The sequence below is a fragment of the Gracilinanus agilis genome, chromosome 2 (genome assembly GCF_016433145.1).
Source record: "Gracilinanus agilis isolate LMUSP501 chromosome 2, AgileGrace, whole genome shotgun sequence".
Classification (NCBI taxonomy): domain Eukaryota; kingdom Metazoa; phylum Chordata; class Mammalia; order Didelphimorphia; family Didelphidae; genus Gracilinanus; species Gracilinanus agilis.
In genome coordinates, this window is record NC_058131.1 from 324428764 (window position 1) to 324452733 (window position 23970).

At 35.5% G+C, this 23970-nt stretch overlaps 1 protein-coding gene across 1 annotated transcript in view; it reads left to right on the top strand.

Annotated features, from left to right (window-relative positions):
- CDK5RAP2 (CDK5 regulatory subunit associated protein 2) overlaps positions 1-23970 on the top strand; it is a 174401-nt gene that overhangs the window by 84412 nt on the left and 66019 nt on the right. Inside the window, exons 13-18 of the mRNA XM_044664271.1 lie at positions 6838-7008; positions 8846-9010; positions 17345-17442; positions 19814-19944; positions 21138-21247; positions 22861-22980. Coding sequence (XP_044520206.1) covers positions 6838-7008; positions 8846-9010; positions 17345-17442; positions 19814-19944; positions 21138-21247; positions 22861-22980 — 795 coding nt within the window. The remainder of the gene's footprint in view (positions 1-6837; positions 7009-8845; positions 9011-17344; positions 17443-19813; positions 19945-21137; positions 21248-22860; positions 22981-23970) is intronic.

A 23970-nucleotide genomic window follows, 5' to 3' on the forward strand; every position in this document is an offset into this window, starting at 1 on the left:
TCTCTTGTAACAAAAAGTAAAAAAGAGTGGGCAGCTAGGTAACTCAGTGGAGTGAGAGTCAGGCCTAGAGACAGGAGGTCCTAGGTTCAAACCCGGCCTCAGCCACTTCCCAGCTGTGTGACCCTGGGCAAGTCACTTGACCCCCATTGCCCACCCTTACCAATCTTCCACCTATGAGACAATACACCGAAGTACAAGGGTTTAAAAAAAAAAGTAAAAAAGAGGGGAAAAAAAGCAGTTCAATAAAGTTTATCAATTTATCAGTTGAGACTGACAGCACATATAATATTACAAATCCATAGTCCCAACCTGTGCAAAGAAGGAAATGAAGAAACACCCACTATGTTAAGAATACTGTGATAGATGTATTGGAGATACAGAGATAAAACAGTAGTTTATTTTTAAAAGAGATAGCTGGCAGTGTAGTGGAAAGACCAGAGTTCAAATCTAACCTCCCACATTGAGCTGTGTGACCTTGGGCAAATCACTTAACATTTACTTGTTTTAGTTTCCACATCTGTAAAATGTGGTTAGTAATAATACCTACACCCCAAAGGGTTGTTTGTTTTGAGGATCAAATGAAGAAGTATCTCTAAAGTGCTCAGCACAATATCTGGCACATAAGTGCTATATAAATGTTATGATGATGATGATGATGATGATGATGATATTGTTCTATCTGTGGCATGGGAGCCTTCTAAGTGAATGCACGAAAAATAGATTATTTATACAGTTTGCTAAGCACTAGTTAGAAACCATCAATTTCAAGTTCTCTTTCTTCCAGCAAAGTAGGAACCGAAGTCCCCATACCTCCTAGTGACACAAATTGCTTATTATAACTCCACCTGTGCAAAGTAGAAGCAAGGCAAGGCAAGCAATATTAACGTTACCATGGTGTCTGTTCTTCTTCTGAGACAATTTTCAGCATACACACCCACTCAGTACTACTTTCCATTAAGCCATCCCTGATTTCTCTTCATCACATTCATGGTCTGGTAGGCCCAGAGGAATTTGTAGAAAAGGGCTAAGTTTCAGGTTTGACAATCCAATCTGTTCCAATGTATTTTTAATGCCAATTGCTGTTGTACCCTTTATAAGCACAAATGTTGCGAACACAAGGAAAGCAAATCTATGAATGAAAAACAAAAGAAAACAATTGGACTTCATTTGGAACCTCTTTGGAGAGGGTCAAGAAAATTGTGACCATAGCCTGAAGTAGAATGGTAGAAGAACCCTGGATTTGGAGTTAGAAGACTTGAGTTCAGATGAGATCTCTGCCACTTACTTCCTATTTGATCTAGAACAAATTATTTAACTTGTGTGGGTTCCATTTTTCTCACTTATAGAATGGGGGGATAGTATATATGAAATCTTAGAATGGTTTTGGGTATGATTCATCAGTAGTGAGAAAAATGAGAGTTTCTTTGTTTTAACCTTAATTATTCTTTTTTTTTTAAAACCCTTAGTCAATACTATGTATTGACTCCAATGCAGAAGAGTGGTAAGGGCTAGGCAATGGGGGTTACCCAGCTGGGAAGTGTCTTGAGGCCAGATTTGAACCTAGGACCTCCTGTGTCTCTAGGCCTGGCTCTCAATCCACTGAGCCACCCAGCTACCCTCCTTAATTATTATTCTTGATCAGTGAGCTCATTTGTGATGGTGGTTTCAGTGAATCCACAGTCAAAGAGAGGAGGACTAAGGACTACAGTACATATCTAGCAATTATTTTTTTTTAAACCCTTGTACTTCAGTGTATTTTCTCATAGGTGGAAGATTGGTAAGGGTGGGCAATGGGGGTCAAGTGACTTGCCCAGGGTCACACAGCTGGGAAGTGGCTGAGGCCGGGTTTGAACCTAGGACCTCCTGTCTCTAGGCCTGACTCTCACTCCACTGAGCTACCCAGCTGCCCCTCTAGCAATTATTTTTAAAACTTTAAAACTTTAATTATTCTTTTCTGCTCATTGGTAAAATGGAACCTCTAGAATATCAATATTCAAATTGGTTTCTGGCAGCCTCAGTTCGATTCAAAGTTTTTTGTATAAGTTTGAGATTGAGAAGGCAACATGGTAGAGTGGAAAGAATACTGACTGGGAAATCAAGAGACTTAAGTAGACCTCTAACATTACATTAACTTATGTGGCCTTGGATAAGTCAGTTTTCTTCTCAGGACCTTAGTTTTCCTATTTGTAATGAAGGGCTTGGTCCATTTGATCTCTGAGGCATTTTCTAACTCTAACATTCTGTGATCCTCAATTTGATTTTATTAGTTTTCCCCCCAAAAAACCTTTAGTAGGCAATTCTAGATGCCCTCCTTGACCTTGTAAGTACTAGTCTCATGATTATCTTTGATCTACACCTGGGACAGGAAAAGAAAATGTGACTACATTGTTGTAGTCCATTACTGGAAACAGAAACTCAGAATGTAATCTTTGCATAGAGTAGACAGTTTATTACTCTATTATCAACAACAACTGGAAGAAGAAAACTTGTATGTTCGTGTTGTGAAAATGCTGATGGTGTTGTGTTAATGAGAAAAGTGTAGCACTACATTAATGCATTTTATTTAAAATGGATGAAGTTTCTTAATCTAAGTGGTTGATTTAAAATTTAAAAAATCAAATGAAAAGGAAGGAAGAACAAATTGGTACTGAATACCTACACAATAGAGGTTGAACTAGTCATCTAAAATAAGGTACTGATGTAAGTTTGCATAAAGGAAGGAATAGAGTCCAGAAAATTATTTAAGTGGATTTGTAATTACTGCACACATGTAGAGCACACACTCTTTATTTAATGTGTTATATAAACATTTTTAAAATTAAAAGGCAAAAATTGAATGATCTTTCAAGGACAGCATACAAATTTATTGCAAATATAGAGCAACGTAAATTGCTTAATAAAGTGTTTTGCATTCCTTTTTGTTCTTTCTAACAACCTTAGGAGAGGTAGATGTGAATGATTTTACAGTCTGTTGTTAAGCAAATTGGGGTCATGCTACAAGTGGGTGACACAGTGGAGAGTTGAATCCATGTCCTTTTGACTTCTCTCCTTTTAGATTATTGAATATATCTGCAATGTTATTTTGGTTTTTAGTTAGAATAGTGTCCATTGGGATATGGTCTATTTTGAAGGATTTGTGGTATTATGGATTTAAGAATGTACATCTTAATTACAAAAGAATTTCTAGCTAAGAGATCTTAAGCATTCATTATAGAACATCTCTTACTTGAAATATTATATATCAAAAAAGATATCTGCTTATGAGAAAAAGTATATTTTGGTCAATAGGAAAGAATTTTTGTTAGAAAATTCGTTCATATTATTCATTCAACAAACATTTATTGAGCATCAAAAAACATGCTTGTGCTGTGATAACTGAAGCTAACACAAAGATAAAATATCTACCCTAGTGGGTAAAATAGACTACACTGTTATTAACTACTATGACTTGTCTGTAAAAAGTGACATAAAGGAGAGTGCACCAAAAATGGCTGCCTGGAAGAAGAAAATGGACCATGTGGGAAGAGCAGAGGATAGCTCAGTGCAAGCTCAGCACTGCATTGCTTCTTGCTGAATGTTGAAGGATGTGGAAGAAAGCTTCCAGTGGATTGGGTGGAGGCTTTGGAGGATATGGACAGAAGACTCACAAGAGGAGAGGTAGATGGATGGTCATCTGCCTTTTGAGTGAGTGCCCACATCAGGGAGATTATGGATTTATTTAAAGTATCGAACCATTTTGGTAAATCATTGCTTACTCTAAAATGCCTAGATCCCAATATTTGGTTGACATCCTTTCAAGAGACCTGAGAGTTAGAGAGATAAGTACTTTTCTGAGTAGTGGTTTTTTTTTTTTTTTAAACCTTGACCATAACAAGTCTTCTTTGGCCTTTGGAGTTTTCAGACCCTGTTGTAGCATAATTAGCCTATGTGCTCCAAAAACTTTTGAGAAAAAAAATTTAGTTAAAATTTGAAAGTGATCAAGAGCAGAAATGTCATGATCAAAGCAATAGAAGCAAATATATTTGTCAGTTTCCCATAACAGTTTCCCTAAGATACCTGTCAAACATACATATTGTACACTATCCCTTACTCTTGTCACATGACCAGCCAACCTTTTCCAATTACATGCCTTTCTGATGATTTCTTTTAAATCAGTTATTTTGTGTTTGGTAGGTGATGTTTTGGCCTATTCTTTTCCACCTGGTGCTTCTTTGTTGCTCTTTGTACTAACTTTCAAGTTTAATTCTTTAGAGGCTCTAGTATTCCATGATTTACTGCTCTATTGGTATCACTGGAAGAGTATTGGTAAAGAGTGGACACTTTATTTCAGGGAGAAACTTGGAGTTATTAAAAGTGCATTGCAGTTCTTAAAGGCAATCCAATCCGGTCTCCTGTGCCCATCTCATTATTTTAGCATTGTCTGTCTAACACAAATATGTGATGAGTAAACTTAAGGGGTTGACCATCTATCTGCATATCTTAGGTTAGATAAGTGGTGCCAAATTCAAATAGACACAACCCTGAGGGATGCATATTGACTTAGCTAACCACTTGTCTATGTATGTTGTAATATATTTTAATTTTTTTGTTAAACATTTCTGAATTACAGTTTAATCTGGTTCAACCTCTTATCTTGATAATTGGCCTTCTTCATCTACTTGTTTTTTTGTTGTTGTTGTTGTGGAGAGTTAAGACCACTTCTTTTAAGTTAATAAAGGTTCTCTGCAGTATTCTAGGACTTGATATAATCAGCATCATGTCATTTGAAGACAAGAACTTCCAGAGGACCTTGTCATCTATATGGAATTCTTCATTAATTTGGACTCCATGTTTGATATCTTCCACATTAGTGGCATACACCTTTGACATAAATACTTCTCCCTGCTTTATGCTTCACTTGATATTTATAATTAGAAAGTTGATGAACAAAGTTTTTAGTGTTGTTAAATTTTTCAATGAATCTTTTTGATTTTGATGTATGCATGGGATATGATTTGTTGGAGGAAGGCTATGGTGTCATTTCAAATCAAACACCATTTAAAAAGGCAATAAGAAATAAATACAGTGCATTATTAAATCCTTCACACTTTCAGTTCAATTATGTGACTGTAAAAAATATAGCCACATTATCAAGAGAACTAACAGAAGGTCTCTAGCATGTTGCATTAATACCTCACCCTCTTCCCCTCCATTTAGGACTTAAGAGAAAATTTAAATCCAGCAGAATGAGGGTACATGGATATATGATATTCTGTTTTATTGGAAGGAATATTCAGATAGATTCTTTGTTGTATTAAACATATATGAATATAAATTGGATATAACTCATAAACTTAATTCATACAATAAGGCTTTTTAGTTCAATAGTACTCTTATTTTTTTCTTTATTTTTAAATTTTGATTTTTGGTTCTGAATTCTCTATCTCCCTTTTTCCCAGCCTATTGAAAAGGCAAGAAAAGCAAAACCCATTACAAAGTTGGATACAAAGTGGAGTTAGATAGCATGGCTCATCATCAGTTCTTTGGAATTGTGGTTGGTTACTGTATTGATCAAAGTTACTAAGTCTCTCAAGGTTCCTTATCTTTACATTGTTTGTTGTTGTATAAATTGTTCTGGTTCTGTTCTTTTCATTTTGCTTCAATTCATACAACTATTACCAGGTTTTTCTGAAATCATCCGTTTTATCATTTCTTATATAGCACAATAGTATTTTATCATATTCTTATACTGTAACTTATTTAGCCATTTCCCAATTTATGGACATCTTCTCAGTTCCTAATTCTTTGTCATTGCAAAAGAGTAACTATAAATATTTTTGTGCATATGGGTCCCTTTCATCTTTTTTTGATCCCTTTGGGATATAGACCTGAGGAACAATATTGTACATCAAAGAGTGTGCACAGTTTTAATAACTTTTTGAACATAGTTCCAAGAATAGTTAAACTAGTTTACAGCTCTTACCATTATTGGATTAGTGTACCTGTTTTCCTACAACTCTGTCAGCATTTGTCACTTTCCTTTTTTTGTCATCTTAGCTAATCTGATGGGTATGAGGTGGTAGCTCAAAGTTGCTTCAATATACATTTTACTAATTATTAGTAGTTTAGAAAATGTTTTCATATGGCTTTTGATATTGATGCCTATTTTTCCTCAGAAAGCTGTTAGGTATTGTTTTTTTTTTTAATTTTATTTTTAACCCTTGTACTTTGGTGTATTGTCTCATAGGTGGAAGATTGGTAAGGGTGGGCAATGGGGGTCAAGTGACTTGCCCAGGGTCACACAGCTGGGAAGTGGCTGAGGCCGGGTTTGAACCTAGGACCTCCTGTCTCTAGGCCTGACTCTCACTCCACTGAGCTACCCAGCTGCCCCTAGGTATTGTTTTTAATTGCTTATTCTCCATTATGTAAAGGATTCTCAGAATAGCTTTTGTAGAGGAAGATATTACTGACCTTTTCTCTGATTGCTAGATGGAGAATTCAAGTCTCAAGTGTGCTCTGTTGTTAATAATTTGTAGAAAACTGATTTAATTTCTGTGTACTTTTCTTGAAATTTAGTTATAATTTAGTAAAACTTTTTGATTCTAATGTTAGGTTTCTGTTTAGTGAATATGACTACATATATGACAAAGAGGTGGTAGTTGATGCATTTCTCCATGCTCTTTTTAGTAGAAAGTGATATGGATTTCTTAACATTCTATTTTTTAAAATTTTAAGTTAAAAAAAAACACATTTACCAAATATATTCTTTGGATTACTAATTGAAAAGTGTGGAAAGTTAAGCAAATGCTGATTGTTAGCTTGAAATTTTTGTAAAGTTAATTCATTTTTTTTTTGTAGGACCTTCGAAATCAAGTAGAGAAATTACATGGTGAAATAATTGAGAAAGAGAAGTCAGTGGAGCAACATTACAAAATCCTTTTGAGTGAAAGTAATCAGAAATTGCAGAGCCAGGAACAAGTTATGAAATGCTTAACAGACAGTGTCAATCAGAAGGATATCTTGCTGCAGGTACAATGATTTGCTTTTCTTGTATATTTTGTTTTGTCTTTTTTGAAGATTTAAAGATCAGTGCTAGAATGGGAGGTGAGATGGAGAAACTGTCCTCATTCCCAATTTCCATATGAGAAATAAGTTTTGAGTTCACATGACATTTAGAGCAGTTTTCCACACATATTATGTTTTATTTTTTAATTGTATTTTTTATATTTTGTTTATGTGCTTTATTACTATTACTGCTGATATATTTTTTGAATTGTTTCAACCACTATTGTTGCAATATCCTTTTTATCTTACTATACATAAATCTCACTGTAACATCATAAAAATGTACTGTTGCATCATTGTATTGATTGTCTCAGACACAAATTAGAATATTTTTTTCTGGCTCAGCTAGGTGGCTCAGTGGGTAGAGAGTCAAGTCTATAGTCAGGAGGACCTGGATTCAAATCTGGCTTCAGACACTCTGGGCAAATCACTTAACCCCAGTTGTATAGCCCTTACCACCCTTCTGCCTTGGAACTTATATGTAGTATCAATTCTAAGACAGAAGATGAGGATTAAAATAAAAAAATGCATGCATATATTTTTCCATGATGGACAGAAAGTGTTAAGAAAAAAAGTATATATATGTATTTTTAAATTAATCTTTAATCCCTCTAACTTGGTTTAGCTAATCACCAATGTTTAATTTTTATAGTGTTCCTTTGCTCTATAATCTAATGTACCTAATGTTATTTTCTTCTTGTTAAAGCAATTTACAATATCAAGCTATATCCATAATTTATAAGATCCTTAAAGGTAAAAACTGGATCATTTTTTAAAAAAAAACCTTATTCTGTGAATTAGTATCAATTTAAAGATAGAATAGTGGCAAGGGTTAGGCAATTGGGGTTAAGAGACTTGCTCATGCTCAGGATCACCCAGCTATGCAGTGTTTGTGGCCAGATTTCAACCAAGGTTCTCCAAGTTCTAGGTCTGATGCTCTATTCCCTGTGCCAGCTAGCTGTCCCTGGATCATCTTTTTGTATTATTCTCAGTGCCTAATCCAGTGCTGTGCAAAGTGCTTGTTTAATATGTGTTTGTTGAATTCGAATTTAACATTTTGTATTATATTATATTCCAAAAGCTTAGAGCCAGAAAGGATTTTATTGAGTTGATTAAATCTATGTTAATATTAACACAGCTTATTTTTCAGTTTTGTTTATGTGATACATCTCCCCCAGGGGACTAGTTATTGGACCCTGAGGCATTTTTGGATGGAGACAGTAAATTTATTAGACATGGTCCTAAAGAATTTCTGTTGTGGCCATGGGAGCTGTGAAACCTTGGATTTTCCCTGCTGGACCTCAGATCTTCTCAGTGGATAGGGAAAAGTTTAAGCTAGTTTGAAATGTTCACAGACATTTTTCTCATTTGAGTCAGGGTTTGCAATCTTACCAAAGAGATATTTGGATTTGCAGCATAAAGGAGTTAATCACAGATTCATCTTAATAGGAGCAGATATGACAAGGAATGAGCATCTTGAAAACAGGGTAAGGCGACATTGGTCATGTGGTGTAAAGGAAGTTTATATTGACTGTCACTACTCTGACCTTTTCTATACATAAATGACATACTACTGTAACCAGAGCAGTCAGTTGGGAAACTTTCACATTTGGTGAGCAGTAATTTAGTCAAAAGAGAATAGAATTATGTTCCTATAATCACCTCACATTATTTGGTGAAGGGGAGTTATTTCTAGAACAAGATGTCATTAAAAGAAAAGCAAAATATTATGTACCTGTGACAGTTGCTCCATGTTTTTGCCGTGGAAAATACTTGAATTTGCATTACTTGGTTTTCTTAGCGACTCGATGGGAAGATCAAAGAAAAAGATGTAGAACTTGAACAGCTTTTTAATCGGCTAAATCATCTTTTAAAAACTAAGGAGGAGCTTGAATTGAAGAACGAAGACTTAACGGAGAAGTATGCTTCTCAGCAACTAGCAGTCAGAAAAGCTCAATCCTCAGAGGTAAGCTCAGCTGAATTTTACTTCTGAAATTATTTGTATTTTTATAGGGAAAATGTGGAAGCCATCATGATCCAAAGAGATCTCCAAGTGCTTCCTTATCATTAATTAAACCTCACAATGTGGTAGTGAATTAGGTGGCATTATCTTCTCCGTACAGATGAATAACCTTCAATCCAAGGCATTAGGACTTTGACTACATGTCCCAGAAACTGGAAAATTACCTCCTGATTAAAAAGTGAGAGAATTATTTGTTCTCCACAGGCTTCTAGAACTACATAAACTTGAGGGTTGGTGGGCCTAAGCCTAAAGTGGCTAAGTTTTTAAGCCCTTTAATTAGAGGGTAAATGTGAAGGAAATTTAGGAAATGCAATGGCCTCTGGCATTACATGGAATATGAAGAAGTAAGAAACCCAGGAAGGGAAGAATTATTTCAAAATATGGCCATTTCCTCTATGGGTTATATTTGTATACCCTGATGTTAGTTTCCAAACTTAAATGTACTCAGAAAATTGGGTTCCCATTTTGGTGATGAATTGATAAATCATTACAAAGCTCAGGATCCTATATCAGTTGTTGACCAAACATCTGAAATCTGTTTTAATTCAAGCTTGCTTGGGATTTTATATTTATTTTTGTACTTGTCTGTCTTTGTTACATAATAATTTTAATGTAACCTGGCTGATTTTGACTAAGTTGAGACAAACTCTACAAAAAATTATTAAGACATATCTTAATTGGCGTGGGTGAGTCTGCCTCCTTGAAATGAAAATATAGCTGATGAGTTTCCAAATGGCATAACTTATGGTCTATCTACCAATGATCTGGATTCAATTCCTGTAGCTAATGCTGAAAACAGAAAAATACCCCACAAGAAATGTTTTCTGGATGCCTTTTCTTTTTACTTTACAGTCATTTCTATATTTTCTCTGTCCTGGAACTTAAAATTTTCTTTGTAACAAGGTAGAAAGTTAACCCAAAATAATGACTAATGTGACTATTTCTGTGAAACCTTATGTTGCATTTTCTAGAGCTTTACCTTTCTCTTAAAAAAACAGATTGGTATTTTGGGCCACATATCTGTTCTTACAGTTATTCAGAACTGGGCTTCATTTTAGTATTTTCTTCAGTTATATTATTGTAGTCACTATGATTATTGTTCTTGTTTGTTTACTCTGCAGCAGTTCATTCAAGACCTAGTCCTCATTTTGCAAGCTTGGGCAAACCACAAAGCTCTCAGTCTTTGAATTTCTTTATCTATAAAATGAGAGGATAGGTGTGAATCAGAGATAGAAACAGATTTAAATGTCATTGGGAAATTGTTTAATAAAATAAATGAAAATATAGTACACATAGATAATGTTGATTTGTGGTTTTCTAACTAGGCTGCCTGTGTCTGTTTGAGTTTGACATCACTGTCCTAAATGATTGCCCAGTTCTCTTTCAGCCAGAGCTGAGGGGTAAGAGGAAAGAAGAATTGGAGGGGGACTTTGGCTCTGATGGGAGATGACTTCAGGATGGCATGGTAGTGCTGGATCTGGACATAGATAAAAGCTATGTTCACTATAGCCACATTGAAACAAAATAAGTTATTAAATATAATAATTTTGGTTTATTTGTAGTGAATCCCATTTTTGTTGCTTATATTTATAATGTCCACAAAACTGTCTTTAAATTTTTGTGTGATTGTACTACTTTACTGTAAAAGCCTCCTCTGAGAGTTACATTTCCTACATTGTCAAAGTGACTCTGATTCTTAACAGTTATATTAGCAGAGTTCATACTCTGGTGAACCCTTAGGTGAAAACATTTCAAGTATACATCTGGTAATGGACTGTGTCTCTTATATAAGAGCCAGACTTGTTAAATTCAGAGAGGCTCATCATTAGATGATTGGCAGCCAGGCAATCAATTTTATTTTTGGCCATAGCAACTCAGATAGTTTGTTGAGTTATGGAAAAGTTGGAATATGATGGTGGAAGAGGGATACCTTCACCAGTGAAATTCACAGATCCTTTAATATTGAAGCAACTTATAGTCGGTAAAACAAATTTAATGCTATATTTTATGTTATTCTGTTTGTAAATTGGTGATATTTAGGTTTTTGTCTTTTCCTAATGTCTTTTGTTTCTCTATACAAGTAATTTCTGCTTATGTCTCTTCTCCTAGCCTTACCCAATAAGCCATCCTTGTTAACAAAGATGAAAATAAAAGTAAGCAAGGAGTGGCAAAAAAAAAAAAATTTGGTTAAATCAACCAACATATTGACCATGTCAGTATTCTGTACTGTTAGATCTCATTTTGCACCTCTGTAGTGAAGAGAGAAAATGCATTTTTTTTAACTCTTCATGGGGGCTGAGCTTGGTTATTAGAGTTATACAGTATATAGTTTTATCTTTCTGTTCTTTCAGTTGCCTTTGCTCTAGATATCATGTGTGTTGTTTTCCTAGTTCTGCTGTTGTCCACTCTTGTTTACTCTGAGTTCTTCATATTTGCTGTTTTTTTAATAGTGAATTTAATATTCTTTTACATTCATGTGCCACAGTTTATTTTGTCATTCCCTGGTCTTTGAACACTAATTTTGTTTCCAGTTCTCTATTATTAAAAAAAAGAGTGTAGGTGTAAATATATATGTATATGTGGGACCTTTCCTTCTGTCTTGCTCCTTCTTGGAATTTGTTCCTAGCAGTAGGATCACTGAGTCAAAAGGCATTTTAGTAATTAAAAAAAAAGCATAATTACAGATTGCTTTCCAGCATAGATGGATCACTTCATAGCTTTAAAAATTATAATTATGTTTATCTTTCTGTAGTCTTTCCAACAGACTTTTTATCTCTTTTGCCATATTTATTGGTTTGCTGATAGTGAGGTGAAACCGAGTAGTTATATTATTATTACTTTTTTAAAAAAACCCTTTATCTTCTAGAGGGCAGTTTGGAACTCCCAAAGGCCTATAAAATTGTGTATACCCTTTGATCCACTAATACCACTACTGGGTCTGATCTCAAAGAGATAATAAAAAAGGGAGAAGGACCTACTTGTACAGAGAATGTTTATCAATTGAGGAATGGCTAAACAAATTGTGGTACATGTTGGTAATGGAATATTATTATGCTCTAAGAAATGATAAACATGACTATTTCAGAAAAAGCTGGAAAGATCATTTGTGGGAACTGATGTAGAGTGAAAAAAGCAGAAGTGGGAGAACATTGTATACAATAACAGCAATACTCTACAATGATTGTTTGTGAAAACTTGGCTACTCAGAGCAATGCACTGATCTGGGACAATCTTGAAAGACTTATGATAGAGAAGGCCCCAGAGGAAGAACTGTTGGTGCCATCTTTCACATTAGTGAATTTATGGATTTTATTTTGGGGCTTTGGTTATTTATCAGTTTGCTCTTACAACAGTGACCAACATGGAAGTGTGTTTTGCAGGACAATAAAAAATAAATATAAGAAATCCTCACTTTTATGTCTTTGAATTGATTCTGAATATCTGTTCCAGAGCAGAAGAGAAGTAAGGACTAGGCACTTTGGGTTATGTGGCTGATACTGGTTATGTGCCCAGTGTCATAGAGCTAGGAAGTGTGTGAGACCAGATTTGAATTCAGGACTGGGATCCTGTCTCTAGGCTTAGTTCTCTATCCAGTGAGCCACCTAGCTGCCCTAAACTGAGAAGTTTTAATTAGCATTTCTATCAGTGATTAGACTAGTCTTTCATATAGTTGTTACTAGATTGTTGTTGTTCAGTTATTCAGGAGTGTCTAATTCTTCTTCATGATCCTATAAACCACAACACATCAATGCTGTCTGTGTTTTTTTTGACAAATATTTTGAAGTAGTTTGCCATTTCCTTCTCTAAAGGATTAAGACAAATAGAGATTAAGTGACTTGCCCAGGGTCACACAGCTAGTAATTATCTGAGGCCAGATTTGAGTTTAAGTCTTTCTGATTCCAGGCCCAGGACTCTATTCACTGAGCCACCTAGCTACTCTCTATTAGTAGATAACAATTATTTATTCATATCCTTTGACCACTTATCTCCTGGGATTATGACTCTTGGTTCATTTTATATTTATGTTAATTCTTTGTCTTGGATATCAGATCCTTATCAGATATATTTGATGCAAACTTTTCCCAATCAACAGTTTTTTACCATCTCTAATCGCATTAATTTTTTTTTTTACAGGAGTGATCCCAATTTCATGGAATATAAATTACCTTTTTTTTTTTTTTGGTCTCTTCTATTTGGTTAATAATAAATAAATAAGTCTTATTTGGTTACGAATTCTCCCCCTAGTCTTTTTTTCACTTGAAAATTTTAATTTAATTTAATTGATTTAGAATATTTTTCCATGGTTACATGATTTAGGTTCATTACCTCCCCTCCTCCTACCCGCTTCTGTGGCCAACGAGCAGTTCCACTGGATTTTACATGTGTCATTGATCAAGACCTATTTCCATATTATTAGTATTTGCACTAGAGTGATCATTTAGAGCAATGGTTCCCAAACTTTTTTGGCCTACTGCCCCCTTTCCAGAAAAAATATTACTTAACCCCCAGGAAATTAATTTTTAAAAAATTTTAATAGCAATTAATAGGAAAGATAAATGCACCTGTGGCCATCACCGCTCCCCTGGATCACTGCAGCACCCATCAGGGGGTGGTGATGCCCACTTTGGGAATCGCTGGTTTAGAGTCTATGTCCCCAGTCACTTCCTCATCGACCCGTGTGATCAAGCAGTTGTTTTTCTTCTCTCTTTCTACTCCCACAGTTCTTCCTCTGGATGTAGATAGCGTTCTTTCTCATAAGTCCCTCAGCTTTGTCTGAATCATTGCATTGCTGCTAGTAGAGAAGTACGTTATGTTAGATTGTGCCACAGTGTATCCGTCTCTGTGTATAAGGTTCTCCTGGTTCTTCTCCTTTCACTCTGCATCAATTCCTGGAGGTCATTCCAGTTCACATGGAATTCCTCTAGTTTGTTATTCCTTTTAGCATATTAGTATTCTGTCACCAACAGATACTACAATTTGTTTAGCTATTCCCCAATTGAAGGGCATCTCCTCATTTTCCAATTTTTTGCTACCACAAAGAGCGCAGCTATAGATATTTTTGTACAAGTCTTTTTCCTTATTATCTCTTCCCCCTAGTCTTAACTGTGAAAGATACTGCTACCTATTTTCCTCCAGTTTTTTATGATATGATTTTTTATACTTCAGTTGAATTTCCATTTGGAACTTATTATATTTTATAATTTAAGATGATTAAGCTTATTTTTTGGTAAACCGCTTTTCAGTTTTCCTAATAGTTCTTGTCACATAGGAATTTCCCTAAGTAATTCATATTCTTGGCCATTTTTAGTTTTTTTTTTTAAACAATTAACTGTGTAAGATTTATAGTAAAAATTTCATGGTCAGACTAGTTTTTTTAAAACTAAAAATTTTAGAATCCTGACTTACTACATTGTAGGATTTTTATTTATTCATTTATTTTTGGTCTGTGTTTTCTTTCCTCCAAAGTGTTCTATTTCACCTTGTTACAGGGAGTGTGGTTAGTATCCTAAATGGGATAATATATGTTAGAAAATTTGCAAACTTTAAAGTGTCATGTAAATATTTTTTATTATTTTCATGTCATGCATTATGACTAGTGTATCATTTGTCCTTTGCCTTTATGTTAATTATGGTAGGAACCTGAGCGTTAATTTTGGTGATAGAGACTTGAAGGACATAGAACAGATATCTTTATTATATTTAATTTGTTCTAGTTAAACTTATGATTGGTGTAGCAGTTATTGATATTGTTGAAACATTACAGCTGATTGCTCAGGCCTGGAATTAATGAAGTTGTCATAAAGCTGCTGACATTTTCTAACTATTTAAATTGATATATACTTGTTTGTTGTCCGTCTTCTTCACTGCTGGGAAGTAATTCCCCTTTCTACTTGAGCTTTGTCTCTTAAGATTGTGGTGAACACATTGCAGTGGTTTCATTTTGGGCCATTGATGTTTGTGTTGATGACAGGCACTTGTTTCTTGGACTGGTTCATTTCCTGATTTTGATGAGGTGTAAATTCATCATCTCTTGTTCTTGCCTAAGCTTCTTGGCACTTGAATCCTATTTGAGATATGAGACCTTTGGTTTAATCGGCTGCACTGAAGAAGCCAAGTGAATTTATTCTAATGGGGTATGATTTAGTGTATTAGGATAGGACAATTTATGAAATGGCCTCCTAAATCTCTGGAGTTAATTTAGCTAACATGGGTGAGCAATTTTCTTCTAGCAAGAGGTTTATTCACTTTGGCTTACCTTGGGGTAGGCAAAAATATTTTCAGGAATTTCTCCTCTGAACATTCTTGTCATTAATATTTTTGTAGACCAGACTTATAATGTGTTTTCATCAGTCTACTTATCCTTCTAATGAACAACTCCCTCTTCCAATGCAGAGATCAATACCTGCCCTAAAATTTAGAGTTTTAGAGAATTTTCTGAGGTATTGAGAGCTTAAATGGTTTTAGTCATTTACATGTCAGAGGTAGGATTTGAGCCCTTGTTTTCCTATCTTCACCACTAGTTCTCTACCAGTTTTGCCATGTTATTTTTCATGTAGTCAATTTTTTTTTTCATAGAACCTGATTTTTAGACTTGGAAATAAATTTAGAAATCATTTACCCATATCTTATTTCATAGATGGAAAAATTGAGGCCAAGAGAGGGGAAATGATTTGTCTTAGCATCTTTTGTCTCCTTTTACTCCACCCACACATTTGCTACCTTTGGTTTGGAACCCACATCAGCTTATATTTGGACTATTGCAATAAACTCCTATTTGGTCACCTTTACTAAAATTACTTTTCCCCTCTCCAATTAGTCCATTACACAGCCATCTAATTGATTTTCTTAAAGCATAAGTCTGTCCACCCATTCTCTTCCCCAGTAAATGGCTCCCAATTAGCTCTGTTTGGTTTAAAGCTTTTTAGAACATAACTTCTTTCTATTTCTTACATATACTCCCCTCTACACACTTGTGATCCAGCCAAATCTACCTAATCACTCTTCCTCATTTACTACTAATTACTCATCTCCTTTCTCTTACTTTTCACTTGCTGTCTTCAAAGCCTAAAATACTCTTCCTCCTCACCTTTGCCTCTTGTCATTTCTGGTTTCTTGTAAGACTCAGCTTAAATGCCAATTGCTAGGTGAAGTCTTTCTTGATTGCAAGATCCTAGGGCTCTAGTTTCCAAAACTACCTTGAATATATTAATTTATATATGCTTTTATATGTGGTAGGTTTTCTAGTGTATGAACCCTTAGCCTTTCCTGAGGAAGACCATCCACTTTTTGTTTGATTCCCCAAATGTCTTTGGGTCAGAGGTGATGATTGTGGATAGTCAAACTCTTGAGTGGATTAGGGGAGGGGACTTTAGTGCCTCTCTGTATAGATACCTGTAGCTTGTGGAGAGGAAGGTGTGGCAGCAGTGACTGACTTGGTCTACCTGGTCAATCTTCAGGACCCACTTGTTGACTCTTCCTGGTTATGAACATGATGTGCTAAAGCAGAAGTGTATAGGTAGAATATTACAGAAAACCAAGTGAAACAGTTATTGAATGTAGAAGCGCTTAGAAGTGCTGAACTCCAGGCAGGAACTGTGACATTTGGCATGGTTTCCATAAGACTGTGACATTTCTAGTAGTTAGTATAAGTCACTTATTATGACGAAGCTGGTAGTTCAGCATTCTCAACACATAATTGGCAGTCAGTCACTTTTATTATGTAATCTTTTTTGATTAGAAATCAAATAGCATTTTCTCCTAGAATATCTTGATTCTAGAAAAGCAATAGTTTAGTAGACAACCAAAGAGAATTTTCAGAGCTTTTCCCCCAGCATGCTAATGCTTTACATAAGGTTCTCAGAATACCTGTCTTGCCCGTTCACTTTGGTTGGGTCGTTAATTTCCACACTTTCAAGAGTGAGGGGGCTGATAAAAAGCACTTTTTGTGCTGTTGTAAAAATGATGAACAACTGCTCAGATGGGTGAATGTTTCATGACAGGCAAATAACAGAACTATTAGTCTTCTTTAATAACAGCTGTTTATATGTCGGATGAATAGCTTTCAGCTTCAGCTCTGTGCTAGATGATAGACAACTGTTCCTCACTCCTCCTGCAGATGGTGGTCTCTAACTGTTACTTAGTCAAAGATTGCCATAGTTGTTTTTCTAAATATGTATTTTCAAATCCTATGTCTATATATGTTTACATGGATATTGTATACAGATAAATACTTTTAACAGCCCTACTTTAATATCAGATGTCCATTGTTGTTTCCAGGAAAAGCAAGGATCTGAGTATGAAGAGCTGGTTCATGCCTTAAAGAAAGAACAGCACATTTATTCTGATTTAGTAAAAGCCCTAAAAGACTCAGACAGGTAAGTGTTTTAAAATCTCATACACAAAAGAATATCTTGGAAAAATCTTGTAGCACTGGTAACAGTAGCAAATCTATACCAGTTGACATAGAAAAATGACATGGAAAGTGATGGAAGAGCTTGGACAATTACTACTTTATCCATTTATTTAGCAATCTGATTTACTCTTTCTCCTGAGTAGATTGCTCTGCATAGGACATCTTGTAGCTTATAATAAAGCCATCATGCAGACTTAACTTTTACATGAGATTATTTCTTTCTCAGTTGTGGAATTCTTATCTTTTAGCGCAGTTACTCAGGGCAATGATGCTGGTCTTAGTTGAGATGCTCTGGTTCTGGCCCTACCTCTGCTGCTAATTAGGAGTGAGACTTTTGTTTATTGCCTTTAAAAATAGAAGGTTGGACTAGATTATTCTTTGGTCCCCAGTATACAGTGTTCTAAGATTCCTTCCATCTCTGAAAAATTCTATGTACTTATGACTTATATTCTATAATAGAAGAACATTCTAGATAATGTTAAGGCTTCAGGTTTGGAGGAAATGAACATATGAAAATATTCAGTTTAAATTGTTGTCATCCTCAATGTGTTCAACATTGAGGATAATTTTCTGAATGTGTATGTCTTCAAAGCCATGGGTGTCGTGGAGTTAGCTCATCAGAGATTAAATCAATCATTAGGAATGTTAAGAGAAAGAGGACAAATTATATTTTGATTGTATAGTTTTTTCAATTAGTAGCTCAAATATATTTTTGAGAACTGTGTGACCATATAGGCAACTGTGTCCACTATTGTGCTTCACCAGAATCACTTAGAGCTTTGGACTTTGTTGCCTATTTTATGAAAAGAAAAACAGACCTAGCTTAGATAGTAGGATTGTTTCTTCAAATTGCAATTGAAAGCTGCCAGGGTAATTTACCAGGGAAATAACTACCAAGGATTCTTAAAAGCCTTTATGTTTATTGAATGTGTGCCTTATGGTACAGTGTGTAGTGTCTGCTACAGTGCCCTATTATGCTTTATAGAACTGTTGGATCACAAATGTGTATGGGGCCAGTTTGATAGGATTGTTCTCAATTATTTCTTCTTGGGCTATGTCAAAAAGGGTAGAAGAATCCTTTTTTTCTCAGCTTGGCAATGGTTATCTTTGGGAAGACAGCTTCAAAGGAAATGACTAATTTTGCAGGTCATGCCTTTTAGTTAAAAGAATATTACTAATAATAGCTAACATTTATATAATGCTTTAACATTTGCGAAACACTTTGCAGAGATCATTGTATTTGATCCTCAAAGCAGCCTTGTGGGAGAGAAGCTGTTGTTCTTGTTTTATACCTGAGGAATTGAACCTGAGAGAAGTTATGTGATTTGCCCAGAATTGGAAAGAAAGTGTCTGGGCCTCGGAACCAGGTCTTCTGGACTCCTGGGATGCTATCCACTTATGCTTTTTAATTGAATAAAATTTTTTCAACCTCAGGACTGAAGAAATACTTAGTCTCTTAAGTGACCAAAATATGATCCTTTTAGAAGTGTGGGTTTGAAGGGACCTTACAACATTGCATGTTCAAGAAGAGAAGAGAAGCTGTTAGACCTCTGTACAGATCATTTAGTTCACCCTCTGCATTTTCAAGTGGAAAAAAAAAAAGAAAGCTTAGAGAGGGCAGAGGCCTTCCCTCAGGTTCTACAACCAGTTATTGGTCATAAAGAATCAGTTTCCCTACGGAAGAGAATTAGGGTTTTTGTACAGCTTTCAAAAAAGCATTACTTTCTTTGTTTAGAGGAGCATTAATGTTAGATGCAGGTGTAAATATACTTTTCACCCTGTCAAAAAGGTAGAAGAGAGAATGAAGCCATCGTCTTCCAGTGCCTAATAGCAGTAGTCTTAGCTAAAACAATCTTTCTTTTTTTCTTTTTTTCCTGGCAAAATTCCCCCTTAGTGCTGTGCTGTGACATGATGGTAAGGTTTTCTCTCTGCCTTCCAAATTGATCATTATTGTTGTCATGAGATGGAACCAGGGAAAAGTTCTGAACAGAGTTCCTTCCCCGATAGGAAAGCCTGCTTTACAACCTACAGTTCTTCAAGCAGTCAGCATAGAAGATTAGATCTAATGGTTTATTTTCATCTCAATAGACGTTGATTTATGTCTGTAACTCTGGATCAAGAAGAGAGAAATGTCTGAAGGAAGAAGGAGCAATTGCTTCTGTGAAATATTAGTGAAATCTGCCAGACTATGGGCTATGGCATAAGAGCAAAATCTTTTCCTCTGCTCGGAACAAAGACTTTCTAGATCTTTTAACATATAGTATGTGTTATAATCATGAAATGGGAAAAACGTGTCTGGCTTTATAACTTTTTTGTATCTTGCCTTTGCAAAGTATCAACAATCTGCAGACCGAATTGAACAACATTTTTTCATTGCGCAAGCAGCTAGAAGATGATGTCCAGTCTTACCAGAACTTGCGGAAGACCCTAGAGGATCAAATTAATGAAATTAAGAAGCAAGAAGGTACAATGACCTGTAAATTCGTACTTAATTAGGCCTTTTCCTGTGTGCTCTCCTCTTCACTTTGCCTGCTTAGTGTGAACTTTGAAGTGGTAAAGACAGTTAAACATAGTATCTAAGAAAACTTTATTAACCACCCTTTCTGCGGCCTCCATTTTATTTTTAGTAAAAGCACCCAGCTGCTTCAGCAGGCAAGGTATATGCACAGGAATACTTTTTTCCTCTTGCAGCCAATTTTAGTAATTCCGTGGCATTTAAGCTGCAGTGATGATTTTAAGTTGCTTATACTTCCCATCAACAGAATTTTCTGTTTTGTTCATAAATTAAAGATCCCTGACTCTTTATAATCTTGTGGCTGTAGGGTCACTTTCCCAGCTGGGGAATTTAACTTTTTTACCATGATCTGATTGACAGCTTTTGTTGAAAGGCATTGATTGTGTATATCATGATACATACTTAGAATAGCTGATAGAACCATACAAGGCAGGTCTTTTGAATTAAACACACTGTAGACATTTCATGGTACCTTTGCTTAAGAACAAAGTGCCATCAGAGATTTAGTTCTGTTTTGGGGGGAGGGCATATTATTTGACTTTGATTAAAGTTAAATCCCAAATGTAGCTATGTTTGCACACATTCCTTTAAGGGTTTGAGGTGCCTGCTAGTTAGTCTAAGACCTGTTTGGAACAGATAGTTATGCAAATGCTTCTGTGCATGGATATACCTTCATCTTAGATTCATGCTTAAGTCATTTACTATTTCACTCTTCTAAGAAGAATGTGGGACCAATGCATGGAAGTTCTGTAGTGCAGTGTGGTTTTTGTAACTTGACTTGCTTATTAGAGTCTTCCCCTTGAGGTTTACAGCTAATATTTTTATCTCAAGCAAATCAGAATAACTATTGAGGTCTTGCATGTAGTGCTTATTTCCAGACACAATAATCATTGTGCAAGTTATAATTTAGTTAGAAAACTGATAAGCCTGATAGGATATGGCATTTGGCACAGAGGAAAGAAAAAAAGGGGGAAAAATGCTTCCACTCTATAAAGGTGACAGGTTTATCTTTCAGAGAGCTTTTTGAGTAGCCTCCACTTGCCTTTCCAGAGTTAAGTCTAGAAGGCTTGTTTTGTTAGAAGGCTTAACTTTGTATCACTCATTGATAATATTTCTAACATTCTTTTTTTCTCTTTTGACAGAAGAATCCATTTCATTTTATAGTGATCAGACGTCCTATTTGAGTATTTGCATTGGTGATCATGATCGTTTCCAGACAGAACATTTGTCTCTAGAAGAACTTAAACAAAGGGTACTAACCTGTGGGCTAATTTGCTTCCTATTAGAGCCACCTTTTTCTTCATCATTTCTAGCAGTAGGCTCAGAAAAGAGGCCCTCAATTCAGGAAGTCTTACTTCCCCCCACCTCATTAATTTTACTAAAACAGTAAAGGTTTACTTCATCTTTAAGTTGGAGATAATCATCCAGTGAGTGCTAGCATTTCTGTAACTCCTTGATTGGAAATGTCCTCAGTCTCACATATTCCCTTTTAGGCCTATTAAATTGGTTCGATTTATGTGATTTCAGTGTTTTGGAATCCATAGGTAACCGAGAGTAAGTGGGAGTGCATTGAGCACTGGTCTCAGTTGAGTTCATACTGTGATGGTCACTTCTACTAAACTAAAAAAGCCAATATCTAGCATATATTTAGTAATTGCTGCCTGTATGTCCAGCACTTTACTAGATACTGTGGGCAATATAAATGAAGTAGAATTACCAGTCAGGCAGAAAATGTGAGTAATACTTGTGAGGAACTTAGTTTTGTTGGGACAGACAAGATGGGCATATAATACACAGAACAGTGAAGAATAGAAGCCAGTGCTTGATAAATAGGGGTTCATACTAGAAATTCATTGAGTTGAGCAGAAGGATAGATGAGTCCATTTCTCTTCTGAATAGCGAGACCAACCTCTTGCATCCATGAGTAACCTGGTATATGTGACTGATTTTTATGGTCCTATAGCTTCTTTCCTCTGGTTCATTGTAGTTTTTTTCTTTCAAAATGTCAAAAACCAAACCAAAACAAAAAATAATTCTCAAAGAAAAAGCACAAAATGGAGGAAGGAACACTTTCCAAATCCAGATGTACTTATTTTATTTGCTCAGGTCCCTCGCTGTTTTTGCGAAAGAAGGATTTTCATTCTGGTTTCTTCCATCTTCTAGATTTTGCTCCTGCCATTTTTCTCTAAACCTCTTCACTCCTATTTTCTACCAATGGAGAATCTATTCATTCTCAAGGGGTAGTTTTAAAGCCTTTTTTGTCCATAAAGGGTTTCTTGAACATTTTATTTTAGCCTTACAGTGAGTGCCCCTCTCGCTGAATTCCTTTAACTCTTATTGTTTAAGTCATTTATTGGTTCATCATTGCATAAAGATGTGATAAGAGAATAAGAGTGAATTCTTAACAAGCTGACCAGATAGAGGGAAGGATGATAGGAGGGAGGGGGAGGAGAGAAAGAAAAGAGAAAGAAGAAGAGAGGGAGAAAGGGAGGAAGGGGGGGTAGGGTTGGGGAGAGAGAGAGACTGAGACAGAGACAAGTAGTGTATGAGTGTACTTCTAGAGTCTCCTGTTCATCATCCACACAATTAATTCTTTTTGTTTAACCATGGTAGAGCTTATTAGAACGTCCCAGTTCCCATTTCAGCATTCCTGGTTTTTTTTTTCCCCAAAGTCTTTCCTGCCTCTTGGTGGAACAGGAAGATGAAACAATTATGTAGTTGTTTAGATATGGTCTGAGTATGCAAGAAAGACAGAGCAACTCTTAATAATTATGGCATTGAGTAGCTTATTTAGTATTGGTGACATATCTAAAAAAAAGTTAACATTAAAATGAAATCTATAGCTCTTCTCTCTGTTGCTTTTAGGTTAATGAACTAGTGATGATTATAAAGGAGTTGCATTCAGATAACCAAGACCTCAAGAAAACCCTTTTTGAACTCTCCTGTTTGGGTACACAGGACAGTGGGACATTAGACCAGAGTGAGGTAAGAAGTAAAGTCTTTGCTTATCTAAACTCACTTCCATTAAAAATTCAAAAAAGATTTATTTTTTAAAAAAGAGGCTTGATCACTCTTTCTTGCTCACCTGGGAGTATAGAGCACTCTCGGGCCCAATTCCATAATTAATCAGCTCAGGAACTTTGATCTGTTCCATTTTTTTCTGACCTGGACTGACTCACACCTCTTAAACCCTGAGCCTCTGTTCTTAGGATACACTATATTGGTGACAGACTTAGTGAGAATATCCAATAGACTTAATCCACTGTAACTTAGAACTCTTAAGTTCAAGCCATCTGCCAACCTCAGCCTCTGTAGTAGTTGGGATCATAGGGATGAACTATTTTGATTGGTTATTATTAGAGTATTTGCTTTTTTTTTTTTTTTTTTTTTTTTTTTAAGGCTGAATCTGTATTGAGGGCTTTAGGATTTTAGCTGTTGGTGGTATAAGGATCAGCCCTTCAAACAGACACTTTACTATTGAAGTGACTTGATGAGCTTAGTTTTTAATTCTCACGCCTCTTGCATAGAAAGCAATGCTCTCAGAATTTGAATCATGCTTTATATCTAAAGATCTATTTTTGAACACTAGTGGTCATACAAATGAAATACCCAGATTCATTTTTGTGCAAATTCAGAGAGTTAGTGGGGTATTTTGGTAGTGTGATGTGTGTAACTATTATCATTTGCCAGCTAAAATAAGTAAATTACTTATTTTTTGTTTACTTTTGGAATAAAATCTGCATTGAGTCATTAATGCTACATGAGGTCCTTCGTGACCTTATTTTTCTCATTAAGGGCACTGAAGATCATTTCACCTCAGGCTTAGTGAACGGATATCTCGTTCTCTGCTGGGACTCACCCTCTTAAGATACTGTCATTTTGAATGCTAGTTCTTGTGACTGTCCCTTTGCTTTTTCTTTCTTGACATGTGACAAAGGTGAAGGTGGAAGTGAGGAAGACTGCTAGTTCCTTCCC